This window comes from Diabrotica virgifera, chromosome 8, assembly GCF_917563875.1.
Source record: "Diabrotica virgifera virgifera chromosome 8, PGI_DIABVI_V3a".
Classification (NCBI taxonomy): Eukaryota; Metazoa; Arthropoda; class Insecta; order Coleoptera; family Chrysomelidae; genus Diabrotica; species Diabrotica virgifera.
The window spans coordinates 186,810,959-186,835,919 of record NC_065450.1 but is presented as its reverse complement, the minus strand read 5'-3'; the positions used below and the strand labels follow the sequence as shown (position 1 = coordinate 186,835,919).

At 32.0% G+C, this 24,961-nt stretch overlaps 1 protein-coding gene across 2 annotated transcripts in view; it reads right to left on the bottom strand.

Moving 5' to 3' along the window:
• The window catches only part of LOC114341504 (GRAM domain-containing protein 2A), a 390,019-nt gene extending 371,277 nt beyond the window's left edge, over positions 1-18,742 (bottom strand). The window contains exon 1 of one of the 2 annotated variants that reach the window (XM_050657718.1): positions 18,225-18,742. In XM_050657718.1, coding sequence (XP_050513675.1) covers positions 18,225-18,370 — 146 coding nt within the window. In that variant the 5' untranslated portion in view covers positions 18,371-18,742. Of the gene's footprint in view, positions 1-7,927; positions 8,092-18,224 lie in introns of those variants that run through there. The other variant, XM_050657717.1, reaches the window with a different exon arrangement.
• Between the last annotated feature and the right edge of the window lie 6,219 nt (positions 18,743-24,961).

The window sequence follows — 24,961 nt, the reverse complement described above, 5'->3', positions numbered from 1 at the left end:
AAAATTAAATTTCGACCTTTGCCTGACCAGCTTAGTCTCTCCTAGGTTTGACTAGTCAAAGGCCGAAACTGTAATTTATTTCGGGCTTTGACTAAGACCGTCAGTCAGACCTGAGGATTGCCTAGTCAAACCTAGGAGTGCCTGAAATTCGGGCTTTGACTATAACATATATAGAAAACAAACGTTTTCAGTGTTTTATTATTAGCATTTTTTGCTATTTCTATCCTGGACCTTATTTCTGTTTTTTGATCATGATTTTTTGAAATCCAAGTTCCCAGGTATTTATATTTTTCAAACATTTCTATCGGTACATCTCCCAAATGTATGTTTGTATATTTGTTTTTTTTTTGTTATCGTATATTTAGTCTTTTTTATATTATTTATTTTTAGTCCACATTCTTTACAGAAACAGCTTGTCCTGTTAAAAAATAATTAGTTGGAGTTGTAGAAATAGCATAGAACAAGACTTAAAACTTTTTTTTAATATTTAGTTTGCTAATAAAATATACTCACACTAATTTCCCTCTATTTTTAACTTTAAACGAAGGTGTCTAATTGACGTAGGGATGCCAAAAACAAGTGGAAAAGTGCAAATAGGTCACAGGAGTATCAATACAACGTCGGTCAAAGATTTTCTCTCTAAATATAAATAAAAAAATATGTACTTGGAACGTACCTGTTTCGTATTGCCAACATTCCTTTTGACGTATTTATAGAGTTTGAGTAAAAGCTTTCGTAATATCGTTAAGGGGCCACATCAGTGCGTCATCAATATTACTTCGGGAGATAGTAGCACACCCTTTTTCGAATGTTTTGCGAAACTTTGGCAACAGTGCGTTGGCAGTATTTGATATATATATTTGACACTAACTAAGATGAAGGCTCAATATTGTGACAATATACTCATAGGCGCTCTAAATGGAAGTAATAGAAAATACAGTAGAACCCCGCAAATCCGAACCCCGCAAATCCGAACTTTCGGCAAATCCGAACCAACGGAAAGTGAAAAAAAATTTTAAAAATTCAAAATAAAAATTTAAAAACATGTTTATTATGTGAGAAAATAATTACGTAAGATGCTAGCTACAGTATTAAACACTGGAACAGTAATGGGTGAATAAAAGCGTCGAGTTAACTAAACACAATCAATAAAGGAATGTGCATAATACACATTTTCCATGGTATACTATGAACGAAAACATTGAAAAAGATAAGAAACATGAGAAACATAGTGTAATCAATATCCAGATTACAAATTAAATGAATCATTTACATGGCCGAATTCCCATGTCCCGTGACGAAACAAAACTAGTGGCGTTAGCGATTTAATATTTCAGTGATCTAAATATTTTTCAGCTTTAGAATATTGGAGGCATAAACGTGCGGATAGACTTTCATAAAGGGATCGGTGGCAGTCCAAATCTTTTAAAAATCATCTTCGTTAGCTTCTTAGACTAACTTTCGGATAATCCGAACTTTTCGGAATCCGAACAGGCTGTCCCCCCAATTAGTTCGGATTTGCGGGGTTCTACTGTAATACCTGAGTTCAAAAATATTTTTTACCTTGGAACAGTCGTCAATTCGAAATGGGCTCAAACCACCGAGATACGATCTACGAGTTGAAAAGGACAGAGCAACATTTTAACAATATGCATGAGAAATATTTTCACTCATTGCGACATATCTCTCCCACTAAAAATACGGCAGCTAAAATGTTATTATTTCCGGTCTTGCTATATGGCGCAGAGGCCTGGACAATAACGGAAACATTAATGAACAAGCTAGAGGCATTCGAGATGTGGGTGTACCCACGTATCCTCAAAATATCCTGGGCGACCCACATCATCAACGTACAGGTATTGCGTCGAATGGGAAAACAAAAAGAAATCTCTTTTACAATTAGGAAACGAAATCTTAAATACCTCGGTCATATCATGAGACATGATAAATATCGTATACTGTAACTGATAACGCAAGGTAAAATAGAGAGCAAACGCGGACCCGGAAGAAAAATACACTCATGACTTCAAAACTTACGCCAATGATTTGGACAAATAATATCGATCGAGTTATTCAGAAACGCCGCAAGCGAAATTAAAATTGCCATGATGATAGCCAACGTCCACAACGGACAAGGCACATGAAGAAGAATAAAAATATTTTTAATACACCTAAGCAAGGTAAAGTAATTACCAGCCAATGTAGCCATGCATGCATACAACTTTCTCTAATTATTTTTTGTAAAGGATTAAGCATATACTTTTTTAGCTTAAAGAAGACATGGAAAATTATATGGAATATAGACTCAGTAAAGTTGTAGTTGATTTATTTCTTTACAAGATGCCAAGAAATCATACAGCATTGTTACATCTACACTACTACAATCTGTTGTTTATACGAATCGGCTTTCTGAAAACCTTCTTCCATTTTATTTGTTTATTTTTGTACCACCCAAAATAAGTCATTACAAACAGTCTATTCACTTTAAACTAAACAAATTCACTATAAAACTCCACTTTAACCCTTATAAAACAAGAAGAGAACAAAATAAAATGACCTGAAACGTCAAACAGGTAAACAATAACACTGGGAGAATGACGCGCGCTTGGGGTATACGACTAGTGACGTCAGGCCAATAGAGAAGCGTTCTTGAAATTTAAAATAATGCTAGATTTCTAATAAAGATTTTTTATAGAAAGGCTTTTTCAATTTTTTTGAAATTGTACACAATTATTCCTAGAGTATTTCTTAATCGTTTTACATGTTTGAAATGACTTTTTAATTTTTTGTAAATATCCCTATTGAGAGTGTAAATACCTACAAATACTTAGGAACATGGAACATCAAATGTAGAATGTAGACCAAGCCAAAGAATTAAGACACGTATTGAAATAGCAGGTGCATTATTCAGTTTAATCAGAATTAACAAAGTCTCTGGAAAAATACCACGTATTTAGGCAATCAAAGCCAACATGGATTTAATGCGTACATCGGCGTTTTATGTTTTTTTTTATTTGAAACATTTTTTTATCATATATTCGAGTATTTAAAAATATTATCAATTTGGTTAATTTACAAATGGTTCGTTGGCAATGGTTTCATGATAAAATTTTATTGTCAAGTCGGACAAAAATTTAATAATATTAGCGGTTATTAAGACGATATCATTCAGTTAAATGGACTGATTTATTAAATGTCTAGCAAATTGATTAAACTCACTTAAGACATTAATGTTCGGTAACCTGATTGTTTCAATAATTGGTTGAAAGTAATAGTTGCAATAAAGTTGCCTTTTAAAACGACCTTTTCGTTTTTAGTATAATAATAATAATAATAATTTACTATAATAATAATTGATTTACTCTGAGGACGAACGAGAGAAAGAATATTTTGATAAGGTAACTGAATTTGAGTACCTTGTCACGAAGAAGTGCTTATACAATGGTGTCTGTATACACACTTACATGTGGTGACTGTGGGACAGTGTGGGAACCCAAAAATTACATCGGCCAAACTGGTAGAACCTTTAACAAACGTATGACGGAACACAAAAGGGCTTTTGATAACAGAAAAACAGATTCTAAATACGCACTTCACCTTCTAGATCATACTCATTTCTTTAATGAACAATTTCAAGTTCTCAATATTCAATATAAAGGCCTTAAGCTATTAGCTATATTAAAATCTATGGATATTAATAAGTTAAAAAATTCAGATATAATTTTGAATGCTCAACTTAAGACAAATAGGTGTCCCCTACAACACTTATAATACACCACTTTAAAAAATCACTCTACCGATTCAGTTGTAGTAACATTAATTTGTCATAAATTTTGTGGACATATTGAAAACAGTACGATTCCAAAAGACTGGAACAATGCAGTGATAGTATTGTTACACAAAAAACGTGATATTACTAAATTAAAAAAATTATAGACCCATCAGCCCCTTGACACATATGTACAAACTCTCAAAGAAAATCTTAACGAAGAGAACAATTAAACTCGATTTCTATCAGCCCAAAGAAGAGGCAGACTTCAGGGCAGGGTATGGCACAAATTACCATTTGCATACCATAAAGATTTTATTTGAAACATGCATACTGACATACTTGAGTACAACATACCACTCGTTCTTGCATTTGTCGATTACGAGAAGGCTTTTGATTCTGTAGAGTTTGAAACAGTACTGGACTGGATGCCCTTAAGCAAAGCCGAATAGACTACAGGTACTAGTGATGTTGATTATAGTTACTTTAGAGTATTCGTTGCAAATCTTTGATTACTATGATTACTTTTGTAATTGAGTACCGGTAATCATATCCAGAATCGTATTTCTCAGTAGGTTGGTATTTTGTATAAAGTAATCATTTTTTACAGTATTCGTTACTTTGATTACTATGATTACTTTTGTTACTTTTGTATTTGAATACCAGTAATCATATTCAGAATCGTATTTCTCGGTAGGTAGGTATATTGTATAGGTATTCCGATATAACAGCGACCTTCACCTATCTGTTTAATCGATAAAAATGATTTGATTACTATGATTACTTTTGTTACTTTTGTATTTGAGTACCGGTAATCATATCAAGAATCGTATTTCTCAGTAGGTAGGTATTTTGTATAGGTATTCCGATATAACAATTACAATAGTAAACGGAGTAATCAAAGTAGTCAAAGTAGATACAATAGTCGTTACTCGCTCTGATACAATTGGTACGAAGTAACGAACTAATCAGAGTAATCAAAGTAATCAAAGTAGATACAATAGTCGTTACTCGCTCTGGTATGATTGGTACGAAGTTATCAAAGTAACCAAAGTAGATACAATAGTCGTTACTCGCTCTAATACGATTGTTACGAAGTAACCAAGTAATCAGAGTAATCAAAGTAATCAAAGTAGCTACAATAGTCGTTACTCGCTCTGATACGATTGATACGAAGTAATCAGAGTAATCAAAGTAACGATTTGCCTCTCTGTATAGTAATCGTTACTTTCGGTATTTGTAAGTAACGAGCACTTTGTAACGAATAGTTACTTTTTCAACATCACTAACAGGTACACGTCAATAATCAAAAACATCTTTGAGAACGCTACACGAACTACACGAAGACAGAGAAAAATTCAGCTTAGGTCGAGGAGTTAGACAAGAGACAAATGGCTCGTATGAATAAAAATGAGCATGCAGTTTATACTCCAAATGTTGGAGTACATACTCCACTCTACAAGTTTAAAAATTAAATAGAGAGTATCTACTCTTATGTACTGTGAGTAGAAACTCATCACATCAACATATTTTTATTCATGTGAAATGGAGTATAAACTTATACTTTATGCTTATACTCATGAGAACATACTCGGAGTTTATACTCGATTTTTATTCATACCACCCAATATTTCACCAAAATTGTTCACGGCAGCTCTAGAATCAATATGGGCATCAATGACAAGATACAAGATATGGGCATCAATATAGATGGAGAAAGATTAAATCATCTGAGGTTTGCGGATGATGTTGTATTAATCGCAGATACCTTACAGGATACAGTTTCTATGATACATTTGCTTAAAACTCTGTCTGAGATTAAAAATAAACTTTTAGAAAACTAAACTTACAACTCTCGTAAGGAGTGGAAATATAACTATCGACAATAATACCATACAACTAACAGACACTTGCAAATATCTGGGACACGAGATCAAAATAAGCAGACAATCAAATACATGAAATACAAAGGCAAATAGGTCTTACATGGGCAGCATTTGGCAAACTAAGCCATATTCTAAAAAGTTCAATTCCCATGTGTCTCAAGCGAAAGGTTGATAAGTTCATAACCAATGGGTTTTGCCTATACAAACTTATGAAGCAAACTTTAACACTGTTGCAAAAATCCGCGAATAAATTCAGAGTTACACAACGAGCCGTGGAACGTGCAATGCTGAACGTGAGCCTTCGAGACCACAAAACAAACCAACAAATCAGGCAAAGATCAGGCGTTCAAGATGTCATCGAAAGAGCTACGACGCTTAAGTGGAACTGGGCAGGGCACTTAGCTAGAATACAAGATCGACGGTGGACACGACGAATCATGGAATGGAGGCCTAGAAACTACAAAAGAAGCTGAGGACGACCACCGACTAGATCAGTGCTTTTCAATCTTTTTGATTTCACGACCCCTTTACAGGTTGAAATATTCTGGCGACCCCCTGGTGTCATAAAAAACCAAAGAAATAAATTAATTAAAAACTACATATATGTTAGGTAATAACTTTTTTCCTATTTTGATACATTTATCTTTTATTCACGTGGGCCAACGATTAATGAACAGCCAACATTTTGCTTTGCAGTTTGACGAATCTACAAATTAATGATTCCGAGTTTGTAATATTTATGGGCTTTGAAGCAGATGACAGTATCATGGAAGAAATTTTATTTTGCAAAGCACTTCCTGCAAACACTACTGGCCAGTGTTTGTACGATATGTTTTTAGAAAGCAGTTGCGACTACAATATTGATTGGAAAAAATGTATCGCTATTCGTAGCGATGGCGCTAAAGCTATGACTGGAAAAATAGCGGACTCATTGCAAAATAAAAACGACAATGCCAAACATATCCTGAACACACTGTCTTCTTCATCGACAGGCGCTAGCTTCTAAGGTAGTATATTTGATTTAAATGACGTGCTCAAGGATCTAATAAAAATTGTAAATTCTATCAAAGGTAAACCTTTGCAAACCCGGTTATTCAGAACATTAACAATTCACAACTGAGAGCTGAAATGTTCTTACAAGATTTCACATCTAGATTTCAAATCTAAATATGCTTATCGTTTTTTTGACCCTATTGGCTCTTGAAATTAGCATTTTGGCAGATCTTTTTAGCCATCTTAATAATTTGAACAAGAACCTTTAAGGAAGAAAAGGGAATATTTTAACAGCTAAAGATAAAGTGCAGCATCTCACGCAAAACTTTGTTTGTGGTCAACCTCTCTGCAAAACAAAATGAGTCTTTTCCATGTGTTAGATATGGAACAGAAACATAATGCAGAAATATAATGCAACAGAAAAAGTTTTCCAGTATCGGCTCACATTCCTTGCATCATTCGGAGCTTGCACAATTTACAAGAGCAACTTTTGACATATTTCCAGACTTGCACTCTGAAGCTGACAATGGGTGTAGATGAAAAAAAATGAAAGAATGTCTTCTAGATTTAGCTGCTGATGACTGCTTAAAATGTAATTTTATTCGCAGTGTCGACGTACTTTGGATGAAAAGAAAACACCAATATCCAGAGATGGCAAGGGAAGCCCTTAAATTATTAGTGCGATCGCCACTTCATAGTTGTGTGAACTGACATTTTCTTCAATGGTAGACATTAAAACTAAAAAGAAAAATAGACTGCAATTATAAAATGATATGATTATTAGCCTTTCAAAAATAGCACCAAAATTTGATAAACTTTCGAAAAACAAACAAGCACATCCTTTCCAGTAAAATTCTGTTTTAAGAGTCTCAATTTTTTTCTTTCAGTCGGCGACCCCCCGAGAAAGCTGGCAGATTGAAAAACACTGGAGTAGATGAACCGACGATATAATAAGACTAGCGGGAAAGTGGCTACAAGCGGCCCAGTGTAAAGAACACTGGAAAGAAATGAGACCTATGACCAGCAGTGGACGCGATTGGCTGATTTCTGATGATGATTGAAAACAGAAAGTTTGACATACTTTTCAGTTTTCAGTCTTATCTTGTTGGATAAAATGAACTTCCATCAAGTATTACCTACCGGTCGAATCCATTAGGTAAGTTCATTTATGTTTTTTGCAACAATGTTTTGGATTTTTTTATGCCAATGCCAATAATTTTATTAAGTCATATTATATTGTTTAGACAAACATTAAAAAAGTAATTGACAATAATCTTACCTTCGATTTTTTCTAAACTTGAACTTTTTAGTTTTTCTGAAAACTTTTTGCAATGGGATGCTTAGTTTTTTTATTCGAGAAAAAGTCTTTTTGTGTTTATGAACGACCGGGGCGAGAGAAAAAGACAACCGATCCAATGATTTATCCATTTTGAAACTAGTCTTACAAAAATGAGCACCATACACTTTTTTCCGGATTAACTTAGCACATTTAGCAGTAGTTATAATCAAAAAGTAACAAAAATTAACACTTGTGGGCTGAAGGTAACAATCCAGTAATTTGTATGTTTTATCTTAAAGATCAGAGAAGTAAGCCGATGATTTGTTAAGCATTAACAAAGAAAATACTATGGAAATTAAGCTAAAAGGGACTTGGAGTGAAACTGAGAATATGAAAAAGCTAACCAGTCACTCTGATAAGAAATATTTAAAACATATCGATGATATCATGTTGTAGTGGGGTTTTTTAGTAATTATTTTTGTTTTTAAGAAAAAAACTAAATTGCAATAATTTATTATCGTTTAATCATCTATCAGCAATTAAAAGTATTAACAAAAATAATAACAAGTTATTAAAATATTTTATAAATAATTTTGGGAATCTGCTTATTTCATTTTTAAACAAAAAATTAAAAAGTCATTACAAATGCGTACAAAATTCTAATCTTCTTCCAAAGGTGCCTATCTTCTAGCGTTGATTGAATACACGATCAACTTCGTGTATCGATCATATTCGTGTATTCAATCAACGCTTCTAGTGATTTTGGCGATCACATTGACTCTACTCATTTTACAGGGTGATTGATTAGTGGGGTAAAGCTCAATAGATCCGCTATAGTAATAGATAGCAATAAAAGTTAATAACAAAAATTTTAGCCACCTTTGAGCTTCATATTACAAAATTAGTTAGAATGTTACAGGGTGTTCGATAACACAGTGGCAGACCAAACTTATGTTTTTTTTTTTAAATGGAACACCCTATATTTTATTTTAAATTTGAAATCCTGTTAACTTCTCCATCACAAAAATATAAAGGTTTGCTATGTTATACAGGGAATTTACAAAGTTATAACCAATTTTATATGAAAATCGTAACAAGTTCAACTCCCTGTATAATTAAAAATAAGCAAAACAGCAATGGTTTGTTAATGCCATATTTTTTACGTATTGTCAAAATTTTCAAGAATGATTGATATTTCTAATTTTCTTTATATCAAATACAGGGTGAGTCAAAACGCAAGTACATTATTTTCTCAGTAATTTTAAATAGAACACCCTGTATTTTATATCACTATTGAAAAGTACCATTACCGTACTTTAATTTTTAGATAACATTCCCTATGTCTAAATTTATTAGTTTTCGAGATATTTTCATTTTTCAATGGACCAGTAGCGTGGCCACCCAAATCACCAGAATTTAATAAACTGGACTGATTTTTTTGGGGTTACGTTAATAATGAAGTTTATAAAATACCTCCAATAAATAGGGATGAGATAAAAAATAGAATAATAAGTGTATTTCGATGTGTTAATTCCCAAATGCTTCGTAGAGTAAGAAAGCTCATTCAATGATCGTTTTTAGGCGTGCATAAATGTGTTAGGAGGTAATTTTGAACACCTTATGTAATTAAATATTAAAAATATTTTATTAAAAGTAGCGTCTAATTTTTTCAAACATGTTTTTTTTGCAAAATATATTACTGATAAATTATGTTTCGTTCTTTATTTGTTACATTGTTACATTTACATACAAAAGTAGTACATATTTAATTGTCTTCACAAAATGTTGTATTTTGTGTTTGTGTGCTTTTTTGTAAAATTTATTACTAATTTTCTTTATTTGTTGCATTTACATAAAAAAGTAGTTCTTAATTGTTTCAAAAATGTTGCATGTTGTGGTTGTGTTTTTTTTGGAAATTGTATTACTAATAAATTATTTTTATTTCTTCATTTGCTAGATTGTTACATTGATTACCGGATTGATAATCAGTAATCGTCAATTGTCAATTCAGTCATAGCTTACTTAAAATTTAGATAAATTTAGACACCTAAATAATTTGCTCTGAAAAATGAAAATATCTCGAAAACTAAGAAATTTGGACGTAGGGAATGTTTTATAAAAATTAAAGTACGGTAATGTTACTTTTCAATAATGATATAAAATACAGGGTGCTCCATTTATCATTACTGGGAAAATAATGTATTTGCGTTTTGACTCACCCTGTATTTGATATAAAGAAAATTAGCAATGTCAATAATTATTGAAAATTCTGACAATAAATAAAAAATATGCCATGAATAAACCATTGCTCTTTTGCTTATTTTTATTTATACAGGGAGTTGAACTTGTTACGATTTTCATACAAAATTGGTTATAACTTTGTAAATACCCTGTATAACATAATAAACCTTTATATTTTTGTAATGGAAAAGTTAAGGAGATTTCGAATATAAAATAAAATACCGGGTGTTCTATTTAAAAAAACATATATTTGGTCTGCCACTGTGTTATCGAACACCCTGTAACATTCTAACTAATTTCGTAATGTGAAGCTCAAAGGTGGCTAAAATTTTTATTAATGACTTTTATTGCTATCTATTACTGTAGCGGAGCTATTGAGCTTTACCCCACTAATCAATCACCCTGTATAGGGCTTTTCATCGATTGTCATTTGTTTCGAGCTTCTGTCATATGTTGTATAATCTGTGTATAATATTAACACACACGGATTATACGACATATGACAGAAGTTTGAAACAAATGACTGTGAATGAAAAGCCCTATTCAGAGCAGCTCGAAATAGATCAGTTGACAAGTTCATTTCCTAAGATTGGCTAGCCAGGATATACGTATGCGTCCAGAGATCATCTTGCCCTCAGTCTTGCCCTGTAGAATCAACTATAAAAGTTAGTATTTACTATTACGCATAATGTGGCCTAAGCAAGTCAATTTTTGCTGTTATTTACAGGGTTCTTGTTAAGAAGGTCTTTGTCTTTTCTTTGCTTCTGGAGAATAGTTTATGATTACAGTATTAGTTGCAGAGAATCTTCCAAGACCATTAAGACAGCTTCTGGCTTTTTCAATTCAAGTTTTTATTTCGTTGCTATGACCCCAGATATTCTTAATAATGTAGCAAAGTTAGCATATTTTTTCACTCTTTCTAGCGGTGTATCGATTTATTGTATTAGGGCGGTTATGTTGGTGTTCTTACTAATGATAATTATTATTTTTGTCTTGAAAAGCTGGAAGTCTTTAAATATAAGTCCTAAAGGAGATACACACACCCAAACTTATATGGAATCACCATGTATTTCAAAGTAATATTTATTTCATTTGAAAAAACTTGTTATTGTTGCGAAGAATAAAGGGTTTTATTGAAAATAAACAAATATATAAGACAATTGGATAGTACAGCTCGGTACGGTATAAGTTATTTGCTTGAGTTTTAAATTGAAGGAAAATAAATAAACCAACTTTTGCGTCCAAAAAGGAAAATATGCCTCATGTGGCGTTATAGAACTTACAACGAGGAAAGATTATTGGTCTTTCTCAGCGGGTTATAGCTGTAGAGCTAGGCGTAATACAGGGTGTTCTGTCCAAAACTAGGTAACAGGAACTAGGAAAGCTCAAAAATAAAGCAAGGAAAAGTCGCCAAAAGTAGGAAGACACCCAACCATTTCTCACCTGCAGCTCCAAAGGCAGCTTTTGAAAGCTACGGGTGTAACTATTTCAGTTGAAAGGATAAGAAGAAGACTTCGTAACAAGAAGTATACAGCAGGAGACAGTTATGGGTTCCCGAGTTATCCAGATAGCACAAGATTGATCGACTAAATTGGTGTCTACACCACCAAAACTGGAACATTGGGAATTGACAAAATGTGCTATTTTCAAAAAAAGTCAGAATTTGTGTAAAATCAGATGACCCACGAAATCGTGTACTTAGAGGTCGAGCAAGACAAGCAAGAACGAAAACTGTCAGATCTGTTCACAAATATACAAGGGGAAGTGTAATGTTCTAGAGGGAAATTGTGATCCGTAAAAAAATCGTTTAATTTTCATCCAATCAACTTTAACTGCTCACAGGTATGTTGATAATTTGTAGTCAGGCTCTGGAGAGGTGCAACAGGAGAAAATTTTATCTTATTGCATGATAATGGACCTCTACATACCATTAGAGTGATTACAGACATCATTGAAGCAGAAGATATCCCTTGTTTGGAGTGGCCTGCTTGCTCACCCGAGCTTAATCCTATAGAGTATTTGTAGGATATTATGCTTAAAAGAAAAATTAGAGCTCGCCGGGATAATTCACAAAACACCGCACGGCTAGTACACGCTGCTCTTAAAGGATGGAGCAACCTACCACAACCAAATGTTGATAATTTGATTAGGAGCGTGCCCACGCAAACTGAAGCTTTCATAAGGACTAGAGGTGATAACACTGACTACCAAAAAATACAAAAAAAAAAAATAAAAACAATTTAAACATTATTCGTTTTACATTGAAATTTTAAATGCGATTAACTTTAAAACAACTACTTTCAATTTGTTTGTTAAAACTTTATTGTTTTATTTAATTGTTAATATTGTTATGTATTTGTTACTAAATTGCTTTAAAATAAATATTGTTTGACTTCGTGTGTTCGTTTTTTAAATACGCACGAAATAGTAAGAAATATCAGATGATTCCTTATAAGTTTGGGTGTGTGTATTTGGGCCTGTTATCGAAAACGTAGTATGGAGGTACAGGTATGGAGCTCCAGGTACAATCATGAAGCAACGGTTCAAAGAGACACCGATCTCAGAATTCATTAAACTTCGGAGACTTCGATGGGCTGGACATGTAGTGAGAATGAAGACTGAAAGATTACCGAAAAGAGACCGAGATAGTAAAATCCAGGTCGCAAGACCAAAATGAAGGCCACGGAAAAGGTGCGAGGATGAGGTGAGAGTAGACGCACAAAATCTGCAAGACGTGAAAAACTGGAGGGCACAGGGGGACCCGCAAGGTTGGAGGCATAAGTTGCAGGAGGCCAATGCTCGATTTGGGCTATAGCGTCATTTGAAAGAGACAAAAGAAAGTAAGCGTTCAAGGAATTTTATTATTTTATATTAGGCGAGCGGCACACCCCTAATTTGAGGCTTAGAAATTGAAAATGCGACCATGATAGGTGAATTGCAAATTTTGGTTTTTCTTTTTATTTTCGAGGTCACTGAATCCGAATATGAAGTTTATTTTTATCTAGAATTGGTGGAACATGTTCAAAAATCAAAATTTTATGCAAAAATGCGAAAAAACAGTTTTGATGATTTTTCATATTTACCTCGCTGTATCTTTGGTCTCTGTAAATATTTGCTTTTGAAAATTTTACTGTATGATCTTTCGAGAATTTAGATGACGAGATTTATTCAAAATGTTTAAACAAATTAAAAGACGGGTTGTTAATTTTTAAACATTTTGTCGACAGATTTCGTTAGTTTCATGTTTACTTAAAAAAGTTGAGTGACAAACTTTTTAGTTTATAGTTTTAACCAACACATCAATAAAACCACATTTAGAAGTATTCTGGAAAATTTCAAGTCAAAATATGCAATAAGAAAAAAGTTATGTAAATTTATAAAGTGGCTCTCTTCCAAAAAAAAAAGAGATTATTTCTCGAGATACTGACCACGGTGTGATGAATGGCTAATTTTGGTCTTACTTTATGTTTTTGATGGTGCTGAAAACAAAAATAAGGTTTATTTTTAATTTTAGATGGAGGAATATTGTCAAAATCGCAATTTTACCCTAAAAATAAAAAAAATGAAATCACGTTTTTCTTAAAATTACAAGTTGCACTATTTTTTTTTCTATAAAAAATTTTATTCCTTGTACCCTAAATTTTAACATAAACTTGATTAAAAAGCTAAATTTTAAACTTTGTCACAACTTTTGCGATTAAACTTTGAAATTCAGGAATCTGTACCTTCCACTTTAAACGATTCAAAACTTTTATTATAATGAGACAGAAATATTGAAACAGGTACCATTGTCTTCAGAACGGTAAGAAATATATACTGCAAAAATTTCAGAAAAAAAATATTAAAATGTGACAGGATTATTAAACGCAAAAGATGTGATTTCATTTATACCTAATTAGGTTATAATTACTACCTAGATCCACATTTTCAAGGAAATCGACCTTGGTTCTCAAAATTCCACGAGAAAATGGCTTTTGATTGGACTATTGGACTAATATTCGAATGCATCAATCGATGTACATCAGCCACACTTCTAGTTACCTTCAACTCTTAATCGGTTTAATAAAATGGTAAACATTAAGTACCTACACCTTTAATCAAAAACTGATAATTTTTTTGTTATTTGTTTTTGTTAATATTTATTGTATCTGTGTCAATGATCTGTGTAATCGAGACAAATTACTCTCTTAAAAAAATCAATTGATAGGGTAATCCACGTATACGTTTCACATTAAAAGCGCATTAATTTAACGATATTTTAAAAGAATTTACCATGACGAAGAAAGCATTGCCTATTATAATAATATAGTCTATGAACATCAAAACACATGCATAATTTTTAATAACTAGGTTGGGATCAAAAAATTACTGGAATGATGCCAACATATATTACAGAAATTAATGATAAAACGTGAATCTACTGCATTAAATTTGTACTTTCTCCCAAAAGAGTTAGTTTCCTTTCATATTTCTAATTTCATCTACGTATTGTGTTCTTTTTACTAACTTTGTACTGGCCAAAACAAAACGGTTCCATGACATCTCGTAACGCGACAGTTTGTAACCGGACAAATGGTAACGGACAATTCGTAACGGACAATTGGTAACGTCCAAATTAAATTATTTTGTTTATTTTTGTTAAGGTGGAAACTAACTGTTATTGTTATAAATGAAATTGTGTTTATCAATTTAATGGATCAATACCAGGATAAACATTTTTAAGGCATTTCATATTTCTTGTTTCAGAATACCCCAAGCACAGTATAAAGAGGGACAGTAAAACCACTTCCATGTCGGCACTTTGATCTCAAGAAGTAATAGCGGCAGTACGCAATTGGTAATTCATTAGTGGTGAATGCGGCTTTTCCCTGTTTAAAACCTGTACGCTTCTATGCGACTAGCAATGCGAGAGTGGGGCAAAAGCGACTAGGAACATTGCGCGGTCGCCATGCGCGACTAAAGATTTTACTTCTAATTTTTCTGAGAGTGGTTCTACTGTCCCTCTTTATACTGTGCCCCAAGCAACGCTATAACCAATCACAAGGTTTATTATAATAACAGGTAATTATAATCTTTACAAATACTTTTACAAAATGTTTACTTAGAAAGCTGGGAATGTCTAATGACGGTTGTCGGCTTAAAGATTTCACGAATTACTTTATTATTCCTTTGTCTAGGTATGTGGAAATTTAAGAAACAATAAGAGGGATAAACCTTTAAAAATATTGTTAAAAGTTTGCATGTATTTAAATATTTGTTTGTGTTTACAGACTTTTAATATATTGTGAAACACGAAATATAAAATGTGTTAAACATGTTTATCCCGGTACTGATTCGTTAAATTGATAAAAATAATTTAAATTATAACTGTAATGCCAGTTAATATCCACGTCAACAAAAATAAACAGAATAATTCACATGTTTTAATAAAATTAACGCGATTATTTCATTCATAAGAGATTCTGACCAATAGAAAGCTACAGAAATAAAAACTAAACTGATAATTTTTGATAATATCCCGTCGTCAAGTATATTACGTCAGATGCCCTTTGTTGCTACGAAAAAATACATTCGGTGACATTAATGACAATTAATGCTTTAAAAATTATAAAAGTGATGACTTTCAACCGTCAAATATTTATAACAACTGTGTGTTTAATTGTACTAATTGTACTTATATAAATAAATTACAATAAAATTTTGCTTTTGAACAGTTTTATTCATGAAATAATCGCAACAAATTGCACTCGATCTCTAAAATTATTATCGAATTTTTGCCCTCGTGACACTTTGACATAATTTCACTCCCCTTCGGGTCGTGAAATTAAAACTGCCAAAGTGTTACTCGGGAAAAATTCGATAATTGTAGCTTGTGCATTTACTACTGATTATTTCATTCATAGAAGATTCTGACCAATAGAAAGCTACAGAAATAAAAATGAAAGTGATAATTTGTGATAATATCCCGTCGTCAAGTATATTACGTCAGATACCCTTCGTTGCTACGAGCTCTTATGCTATTACTACTGATAATTCATTGAAATAGAATTATTTTGACATAATACTCTAAAGTCAAATCAGTAGACAATAAAAATAGTTTTGAATCGTCGTCATTGAAACCAATATCGTTGTCACGGTAACCAATTTTTGGTCAAACATTTCAATTATATTGAAAGTTTGGTTTTGAAAACCTTGTCAAAGAATTTATTTGAGTATTTTCACTCTTAAATAAAAATTGATATAACTCTATTTGTTGTGGCTTTTTTCCAAACGTACGGCCCTAGAAAAAATATTGTTCCTAATTCATGCGGAAAGTGTCTTCCTCGCACTCGACTGCTTGCCCGAACTCCGCTATCGCGTCGTTCGGGTCAATGGTAGTCTCGTGCGTGAAAGTATCAATTTCCACACTAGTTAGGAAAATAAGTATTTTGAGTTATTTGCGAGTGAAAATGTGTAGGTATTTGTCAACAGAAAAACAGTATGAATTTTCTCGAAAAAAATATTCTTAGCAAAAATGTACCTCACAAAAAAATGAAAAAAATGGTGAACTAATGAAGTCTATAAACCCAGTAAAAACGTCAAATTCCAAATCGAATATTTCAACCTGAAATAACCAAAAAATGAAGCAATTTTCGGGAAAAACTTATTAAAATTTTTTAAAGTGTTTTAGTTTATATATATCCACAAAAGGGGAGCACTTTTCGGGAAATATTCATTAATAATTAAAGTATTTAAAAATGCTTTATTTTTGTTTTTTATAAAGGTTTCTGGCATCAAACTAAGCAAGCTACGTTAAAAATAAAGTTGGCACCTTTTTTGGTAAAAAAAATCGTGAAAATTTCCCCTTGTTTAGCACCCGAAATGAAATGAATCGTTACCGCTTTACCATTTACTTTATATGTATGTGTATTTTTTATACGATCTGTAAGTTTGACCGGTTCGAAGTGCTTATTCGTGAAAAAAATTGGTGTTTAGTAAAAAAAATTTGTCTAAAAATTTTGGAAAAATGCTCTTTTTTCAAAATAACTAAAAAAGTATTAGCCATACGAAAAATCGCACGCAGTAAAAAATGTAGGTTTTGCTTTTATAAGTATGCTAGTTTCATTTTGTTTTTCTAATAGACAAACATTGGTTAAGATATATGGCTGTTCAAAGATTGCATACACTCCTGATTAGTGACTCGTTCAAGCCCTTTCAACTATAACCCTTTCAAAACTAAGTACTTTAAACCGGTGAAACTTACAGATAGTATAAAAAATGCAAAAGTAAAGTAAATTGTTTGTAAAGCGTTAACGATTTATTTCATTTGGGGTGCTAAATAGGGGGAGATTTTCACGATTTTTTTACCAAAAAAAGGAGCTAACTTTATTTTGAACGTACCTAACTCGCTTAGTTTGGTATTAGAAACTTTTATAAAAGATAAAAATAAAGCTTTTAAACACTTTAAAAAAGTTTTAATGGGTTTTTCCAGAAAAAGGCTCCATTTTTTTGGTTATTTCACGTTGTAATATTCGATTTGGAATTTGACGAATAAGAACGTATTTTTCATGAGCTACAACTGTGCTTTTGCTGAGTCTATAGTCTTCACGGATACACATTTTTTTTCGTTTTTTTTTCTATGCTACATTTTTGCTAAGAATATTTTTTTTTTCGATAAAATAGGTACTTACCTTTTGACTTATTTGCGAAAAACCGCCTGAGAGCGTGGATTTTTGGCGAAAAATAAACATTTTCAATCACAAATAACTCGAAAAGTTTTGACTTTTTTAAAAAACTATATACAACGAAAGTTGCCTTAGAATGAGTCAATTTATCGATTTCCGGACTTATTTTAAACACGCGTATTTTCACCCCCGAGAAGGTGTGACAGTCACCCCAAGTATAAGCAACCAACAGCATAAGTTCAATTTTGAAGTGGAGGGTAAGTAGAGCCTAAATCCAAATTTTTATGCAATTCGGAGTTGACCCTGAAAATTACACGGTATCGCCGTATTTCCCGTTCAGTTACTGGGCTAAATGATGATGATGTGTTTTCTTAATATATAGTAATTCTTACCTATAGAGATCTTTAATCTTCAGGCTCTTTGTCCTTCTCAGCACTTTTTGCACAGGAAGACTAAGTCTTCTAATGTGAACAAACGTCTTGTTTTCTCTAACAACCACATTCAATGGAATAGACACTTTCCTCGGCATTTCTGTCATGTTTACAACACAAATTTGCCGCACTTTTCACGATTTATCTTAATTAGTCCTCAACGACAGCGAAATTTATTATTGTTTTTATTTGGCAATTAGCAATTGAGATAAATTTAAAAGCCATGAGTATGTGTACCGCACTATAATTGATTAAACGGCATTTAGGATATGGACTCGTCAGTTGAGCTTTATCTATGCTAATGTTGAAAATATTATCATTTTATGCCTTTGTTATAAGTTATTCAAATAATTTCTATATTTAAGCAGATTTTAGGACGTGTGTGCATACTGTCGAGAATATTTTCAAAATAATAAAAGCAGTAATCCTAGATAACGTGGTCGACCTTTCTTTTACAATTTTGTTAAATAATTTTATGTTGTCTGATATGAGTGAAGGTCGAAATCTATGTGTTCTGAACGATTAATATTGTTTAACAATCTCCAGTTTTTAAGCAGATAAATAGATAAAAAAAGTAGGTGTTTATATCGTACGTACTCATGAACCGTTCTGTATTTACTTATAAGTTGCGTCATTGCAATTTTTAAAGATCGATTTTTATTGATTAAGTAATTAATGTATTTATATCGCCATTAGTTTAATATACATGATTGATATTTATATGGGAAATAGCTAAAATTAGGTAAAGAATAGGTAATTAGGTAAAACTCCAACGAATTTGATTCCTAGTACGCAGGCCCGGCCCTAGGGATTTTGCCGCCCCCTGCCATTGGTAGACCCAAAACCTCAAAAATTTCACCATGGCTCTTAATTTGCTGAAATGTATCACTTAGTGCATTAACGGTTGTGTCTATAATTTTTAAATAGAAGTCAACTTTATATCGTGTCTCTGGATCTAGGTCCATACCTCATAGCCAAACTGTCTTTTTACTTTTCTCTTTCTTGCTATTACTGTACCTCCGATTTTCGGGTGCTCAATTTCTAACTTTGATGCTAGCTTTTTGCGTCTGTCAAACAGCCTTGGAATTCTAAATCACTTCCGAGAGACTTAATACTGACAGCTCGATACACTCCCATATCAATACTCTGCAGTGATTTGCTGACCACGTTGATGTGAAGTATAATGTCATGTCATATTACCACAGAACAAAGAAAAGTAAAATCACGGATTTGATTTGCCAAACAGCTTGCCTCATAAGCAACCATTTTATAGTTGTTTTTATTGACAGTGATTTCTACAAGAGCATCGTAGATTTCTTCAATTTGGTATCTGATGGGAGTAATTGCAACAATTCTACTTTCCCATCTAGTTTCGGACAAAGATTTCAATGTCAGGCTAGAAATATGATTTTTTAGCATAGCCCAACGATGAATAGATGCTAAGAAAAAGTTGTAAATTTTTGTCACTAAGGAAAAGAAAGAAACTGCAAATTGTGAGGCTTAAGCAGCATCGTTCACGACTAAGTTGAGTGAATGGCTAGAACAAGAGACAAAAAATGCTCTAGGATTAATTTTAAAAATTCTGTTTTGAACTCCCAAGTTCTTTCTTTTATGTTTGCCCCATTATCATACCATTGTCCTCTCATATCTTCCAAAGGTTTTCCCAGTTTATTCAGTTTTTGCAAAATAACTTCTGTAAGTCACCCCAGAAATATCAGGTGTATAATCTAAAATTATGCTATAAAACTTTGTTGATTTCAAAAAGTTCAAAATTGTATTCTTGATTTGATCGTGGCCGAGCTGAATAATTTCGTTTTGAATACGTTTCCCAAGTAGTGATGCTACTTGTTACTACCATTCGTTGTTCTCCTAACGTGGTCTTGTAAAACAAAATAAACTTTTCCAAAGAGCTCAACAAGTTTTAAGATATTACCATTGTTGCGATGAAAAATTTTATCAGAATCGCCCCTCACTATTCGGATCCCACTATTCTTATGCGATGAAGAAGAAGGCGGTGTTGTCGATTTCTCGTCGATTGGGCCTTGCAATTGTTATTGTTTCACTTATTTAATTCTCGTTTTTACAGTTGCATTTTTGTCGCTCTTGTTCATAATATTAAAAACGAATTTATTATTTCTTCAATTCCAAAAATTGGCTGTCCTCTAAAATTTGCCGTCCCCAAAATTTTGCCGCCCTGGGCAGCCGCCCAGTTCGCCCACCCCTGGGGCCGGGCCTGCTAGTACGGGAACATCCATAAACTACGACGTTGAAAAGGGGGAGGGGGTCTTTGCTTATTACGAAAGTATACGACAGGCAGGAGGGGGCCATGAGTGCACATCCAACGTCGTTTGATGTTCACGAATATAAAAAATATACCCTATTGTAGGATTAAAAAGAATTAGTAGGTATATTACTTTTATCGCATACTTTTCATTTCGTTTTTATCACTCACAGCCTTAATAATATTGCTAGCAGTTCTGTAGAAAATAATAAACAGTAAAACATTGTTCTATGTATTTAAACAAACGCTTCTATACAGAACAACGTCTGGAAGCAATAAATATTAAACTGTTAATTTATTTACTGAATACTCTGCGTGAAACAATTATTCTACCAGAATGATTAGAAATAAAATATTCTATTTTATTTAGTTAGCACATTGTATTTATACCGAATAAAAGAAATGGCATTGAAATTAAAACAAAATAAGTATCAAGATTTATATGATACTCGTGAAATCCTTTCAATTTTTATATGATACGATGAAATCATTTCATCTAAAATTGGTGGAGGAGGTAGTCAAGCCAATGGGCGACGTAAAAAATTTAGAACATGTCAGATGACAGAAATTATGACAGGTGACAAATAGCAGTCTGATTTTTGCATGAGAGTTTAATGAAAGGGTAACAAATCAATTGGAAGTTCTGTCCGACAAAATACATGGGACGTTTTCGTGATATGACGTTTCAAATTTTTAACCAGTTCCACAATTAAAACTTCCACTGTTCCAGTGTTCCCATACATCAAAGTTTGTCCGACTAGACACCCTTAAGCTATTAACAAATTTTCAGCTTGCTATTAATCAACTTTTTTTTTCATACGCGGGATCCAGACCTATGGGACATTGTTGAAAAAGGATATATGTATGTAGTCGAGGAAATGAAACAAAAAATAGCAAAATCTCATAATTTTTTCGTCCAGCATCGATTTGTACAAAAATTTGGGATAAGGCTCATTTCACCCTCTAGTTCATTTTCTATATTGAGCCGTTGTACGCTTTTAGTTTTTTAAGGGTGAAAACTACCCCTAATTGTAAAAAATTATAAAATAACATTTTAAAGTATAATATTGTCAACATTTTATTCTTATTAGATACATAATGATTTTTTTATGCTTTAAGATATAATACCATAATATTTCAACCCTTACAACCACCCTTATTGGAGCTATATATAAAAAATTTACTTATCCTAAAAGAATAATTTCGGCTTGTATTGATTTACATACAAAATTTGAGATTAGGATCATCTCACCCAGTACTTTATATTCTATATCATGTTCAAAGGCGTTGATTATTTTTAGGGGTGTAAACTATCCTCTATTGTCAAAAATTATATACAAACATTGTAAACTTTAATATGGGTAAAATTTGGTTTTGATTAGTTAAATAAGGATTCTTTTATGCTAAAGGATATATTTCAACCCTTAAAAACTACCCTTAATCACGTTGCAATTTTTATAAGTAGATAATTTAATAGATCTATACAGAAAAAAAAGTAGAATTAAAGAATTACAGAAACATTTATTTACAAAAAAATACGAATTTCCAAATATGTACAAATAAAAAAATACAAATACTTAGTTTTTTAGTCATCTTCTGTGGTATTATATACATTGAAAATGCTGTATAAGCGGCCTATTCGAATTTTTCGAAAAGCGAAATCCGTTTTATAAACATAGCTCCTTTAGTTTTGGCCATAAAAAGTTTTTTCAAAAATAATTTTGTAGGATTTTTAAAGAGCTATAAGATTATGTAAATAAAATTCCGTAAGATCCCTTAGTTTTTAATTGGGGTGGTTTTAAAGGGCTCGAATAAAGGGGTGTTTGCTCGTAAATAGAGGTTTAAAACAGCTATACCTCGCTATCTATCCACTGTAATAAAAATCTATGCGCAAAGGAATTTTAGTTATTAAAAAAGCTACAATTTAGTAGTTTATCATTTTTTCGTATCTCTAGTATTTTCGGAGATATGTTGAAGAAAATGGCTAAAAATACGAAATAGCAAAAAAACAATTTTGCTTTAAACTCCAATTTTTCTAAAATTAGGCATTTTAAATGGGTCAAACTTCTTGGGTGTATTGACAATACAAATATATAAGGAATTGCAGAAAGGTGAAGACCAATTTTTAATTAGGAGGGTAGTTAGGGGGTTGTTTTCACTGATTTTTTCATAAAGGAAAGCAGGTACCGACCTTTTTTGATCATAAGTCACTTTTCGTTTGAAAGGTCTAATTGTATCCTTAAAAAAATATTATTTAAGTTTTCCTCGAAAAATGCAAAGTTTTCCCGTTATTTGGCTTTGAATATTTCAAATTATGCATTTGATAAAAAAAAGCTGACATTTAACATGCCGTATCTCGGTTTGTATTGGTCGGAAAAATATTATATAAGAAGAATTTGGTTTGTGTTACTAAAAGACACAATTTAGATAGCTACAGTTTTTTTATTAAATGCATATTTTTCAAGTTATTCTCAAAAAACTCTCTAAAAAAGTGGATTTTTTCATCGAAAAACTGTTACTTTCAACCGCGAATAACTCGAAAAATATTAGTTTTAAGAAAAAAATGTAAAATATATTTTTTTCTTAGAATCACGTTTTACATCGATTTACATTGTTAAAATTTAATAAAATATTCCCACCCACGATATGGGGTGGCAAGCACTCCCAAGGTTTTAGCGTACAGCGGCATGATATAGAAAATGATCCTTGGACTATTCCCTACTTTCTGTGGAAGTTTCCATGCTGGACGAAAAAATTTCGAGCCAAAATGCTTCATTTCCTCTACTAATATGTCGATTTTGAAGATTGAAATGAACCCACCTCCATTATTTCAAAAAGCAATACCGATCAGATTGTAAGATTAATGAGCATCATAGTACATATTTATAAAAAAAATAACTAAAGGACTTAGTCCAAGTAATGAAGCTTAAAATAGGACAAAACCTCGCAATTTTTACAGAATGGATCGATTTGCTTGAAAAATTGAGAATAAGTAGTGGATAGTGCAAGGATCAAAATCTATATGATGCCGAAAGGCGCTTTTACCATGGGGTTGCCACCCCATGTCGGGGGTGAAAACTTTTTATTATATGTTGACCGCAAAAGTTGGTAAAAACATTCATTCTAAACAAAAAATGTTCTTTACATTTTTTTGATAAAATTAATAGTTTTCGATTTATTCGCTATCGAAAGTGTTAGTTTTATATTAAAAAAATTAATGTTTTAATCAGTTTTCTGCAAATAACTCAAAAAGTTTTCGATTTATCAAAACAACTTTGCTTAACAAAAATGTACCTTTTGAAAAAATCAACAAAACCGTTTTTTTTTTAATTTTCTTTAAGACCAATAGTAATCGAGCTATACTTTATTATATGTTAGCTCTTCTTCGTCAAATGCTAAATATTGTAGTTTCAAAGTCAAAAGACGGGAAAACTATGCATTTTTCGAGGATAACTTGTTTAAACTAATTTGAAGTATTTAAAAATATCTATCTCCAGAAATAAAAAAGTCTTTAGCTCAAAAATTAAGTGGCTTATAATGAAGAGAATGTCAGACCCTACATTTTTCAGCGAAAAAGTGATCGAAAGCAGACCCTTAATCACCACCCTGATTAAAATTATTCATTGACCTTATTTCGTCTTCTTTACTTATGTATTATTAATAGGTTCTAGAAGTTTAACTGGTTTAGAATGATGAGTTTTTAAAAAAATGGAGTCAAAAGCAAATATCGAATTTTTGAAGTTTGGTAAAAAATTCCCTTTTCTTCAGAATAGAAAGATTATCATCAGAGATACGAAAAAATATTTAAATATGAAATTGTAGCTTATTTAATTCCCAAGAACTTGGTTTGCAAAAATTTTTTCTGCGGTAAAAATTGAATGAGCTATTGACAATTAAATCTTGTAATAACATGCAAAAATCACCTTTACCAATCCTTTCAAAGTCACCACTTTTTGCGACTGAGGATTTTAAAAGGATTTAATACTAATAGTCTCATAGATCTTGTAAGAACCTACAAAATTATTTTTTACCAAACTTTCTAAGATAAAAATTAAAAAGGTTACGGTTAAAAAATCAATATATTTTTTTGAAGAAAAAAAAAAGAAATCCAATTGGAAGCATAATAATGTAAGTTCATAGCTTTGTTTTTAGTAATTGGCCTTTGTCATTCTTCTTTATTTATGTATTATTAATAGATTCTACAAGCTTGACTGGCTTAGAATGATTAGTTATTAAAAAACTGGAGTTAAAAGCGAATAACGACTTTTTGTAGTTTGGTAAAACATGCCATTTTCTTCAGAATAGAAAGATTAGCATCAGATATACGAAAAAATGTTTTTATATGAAATTTTAGGTTATTTCATGTCTAAGAACTTGGTTTGAAAAAATTTCTTCTACGGCAAAAATTGAGTGAATG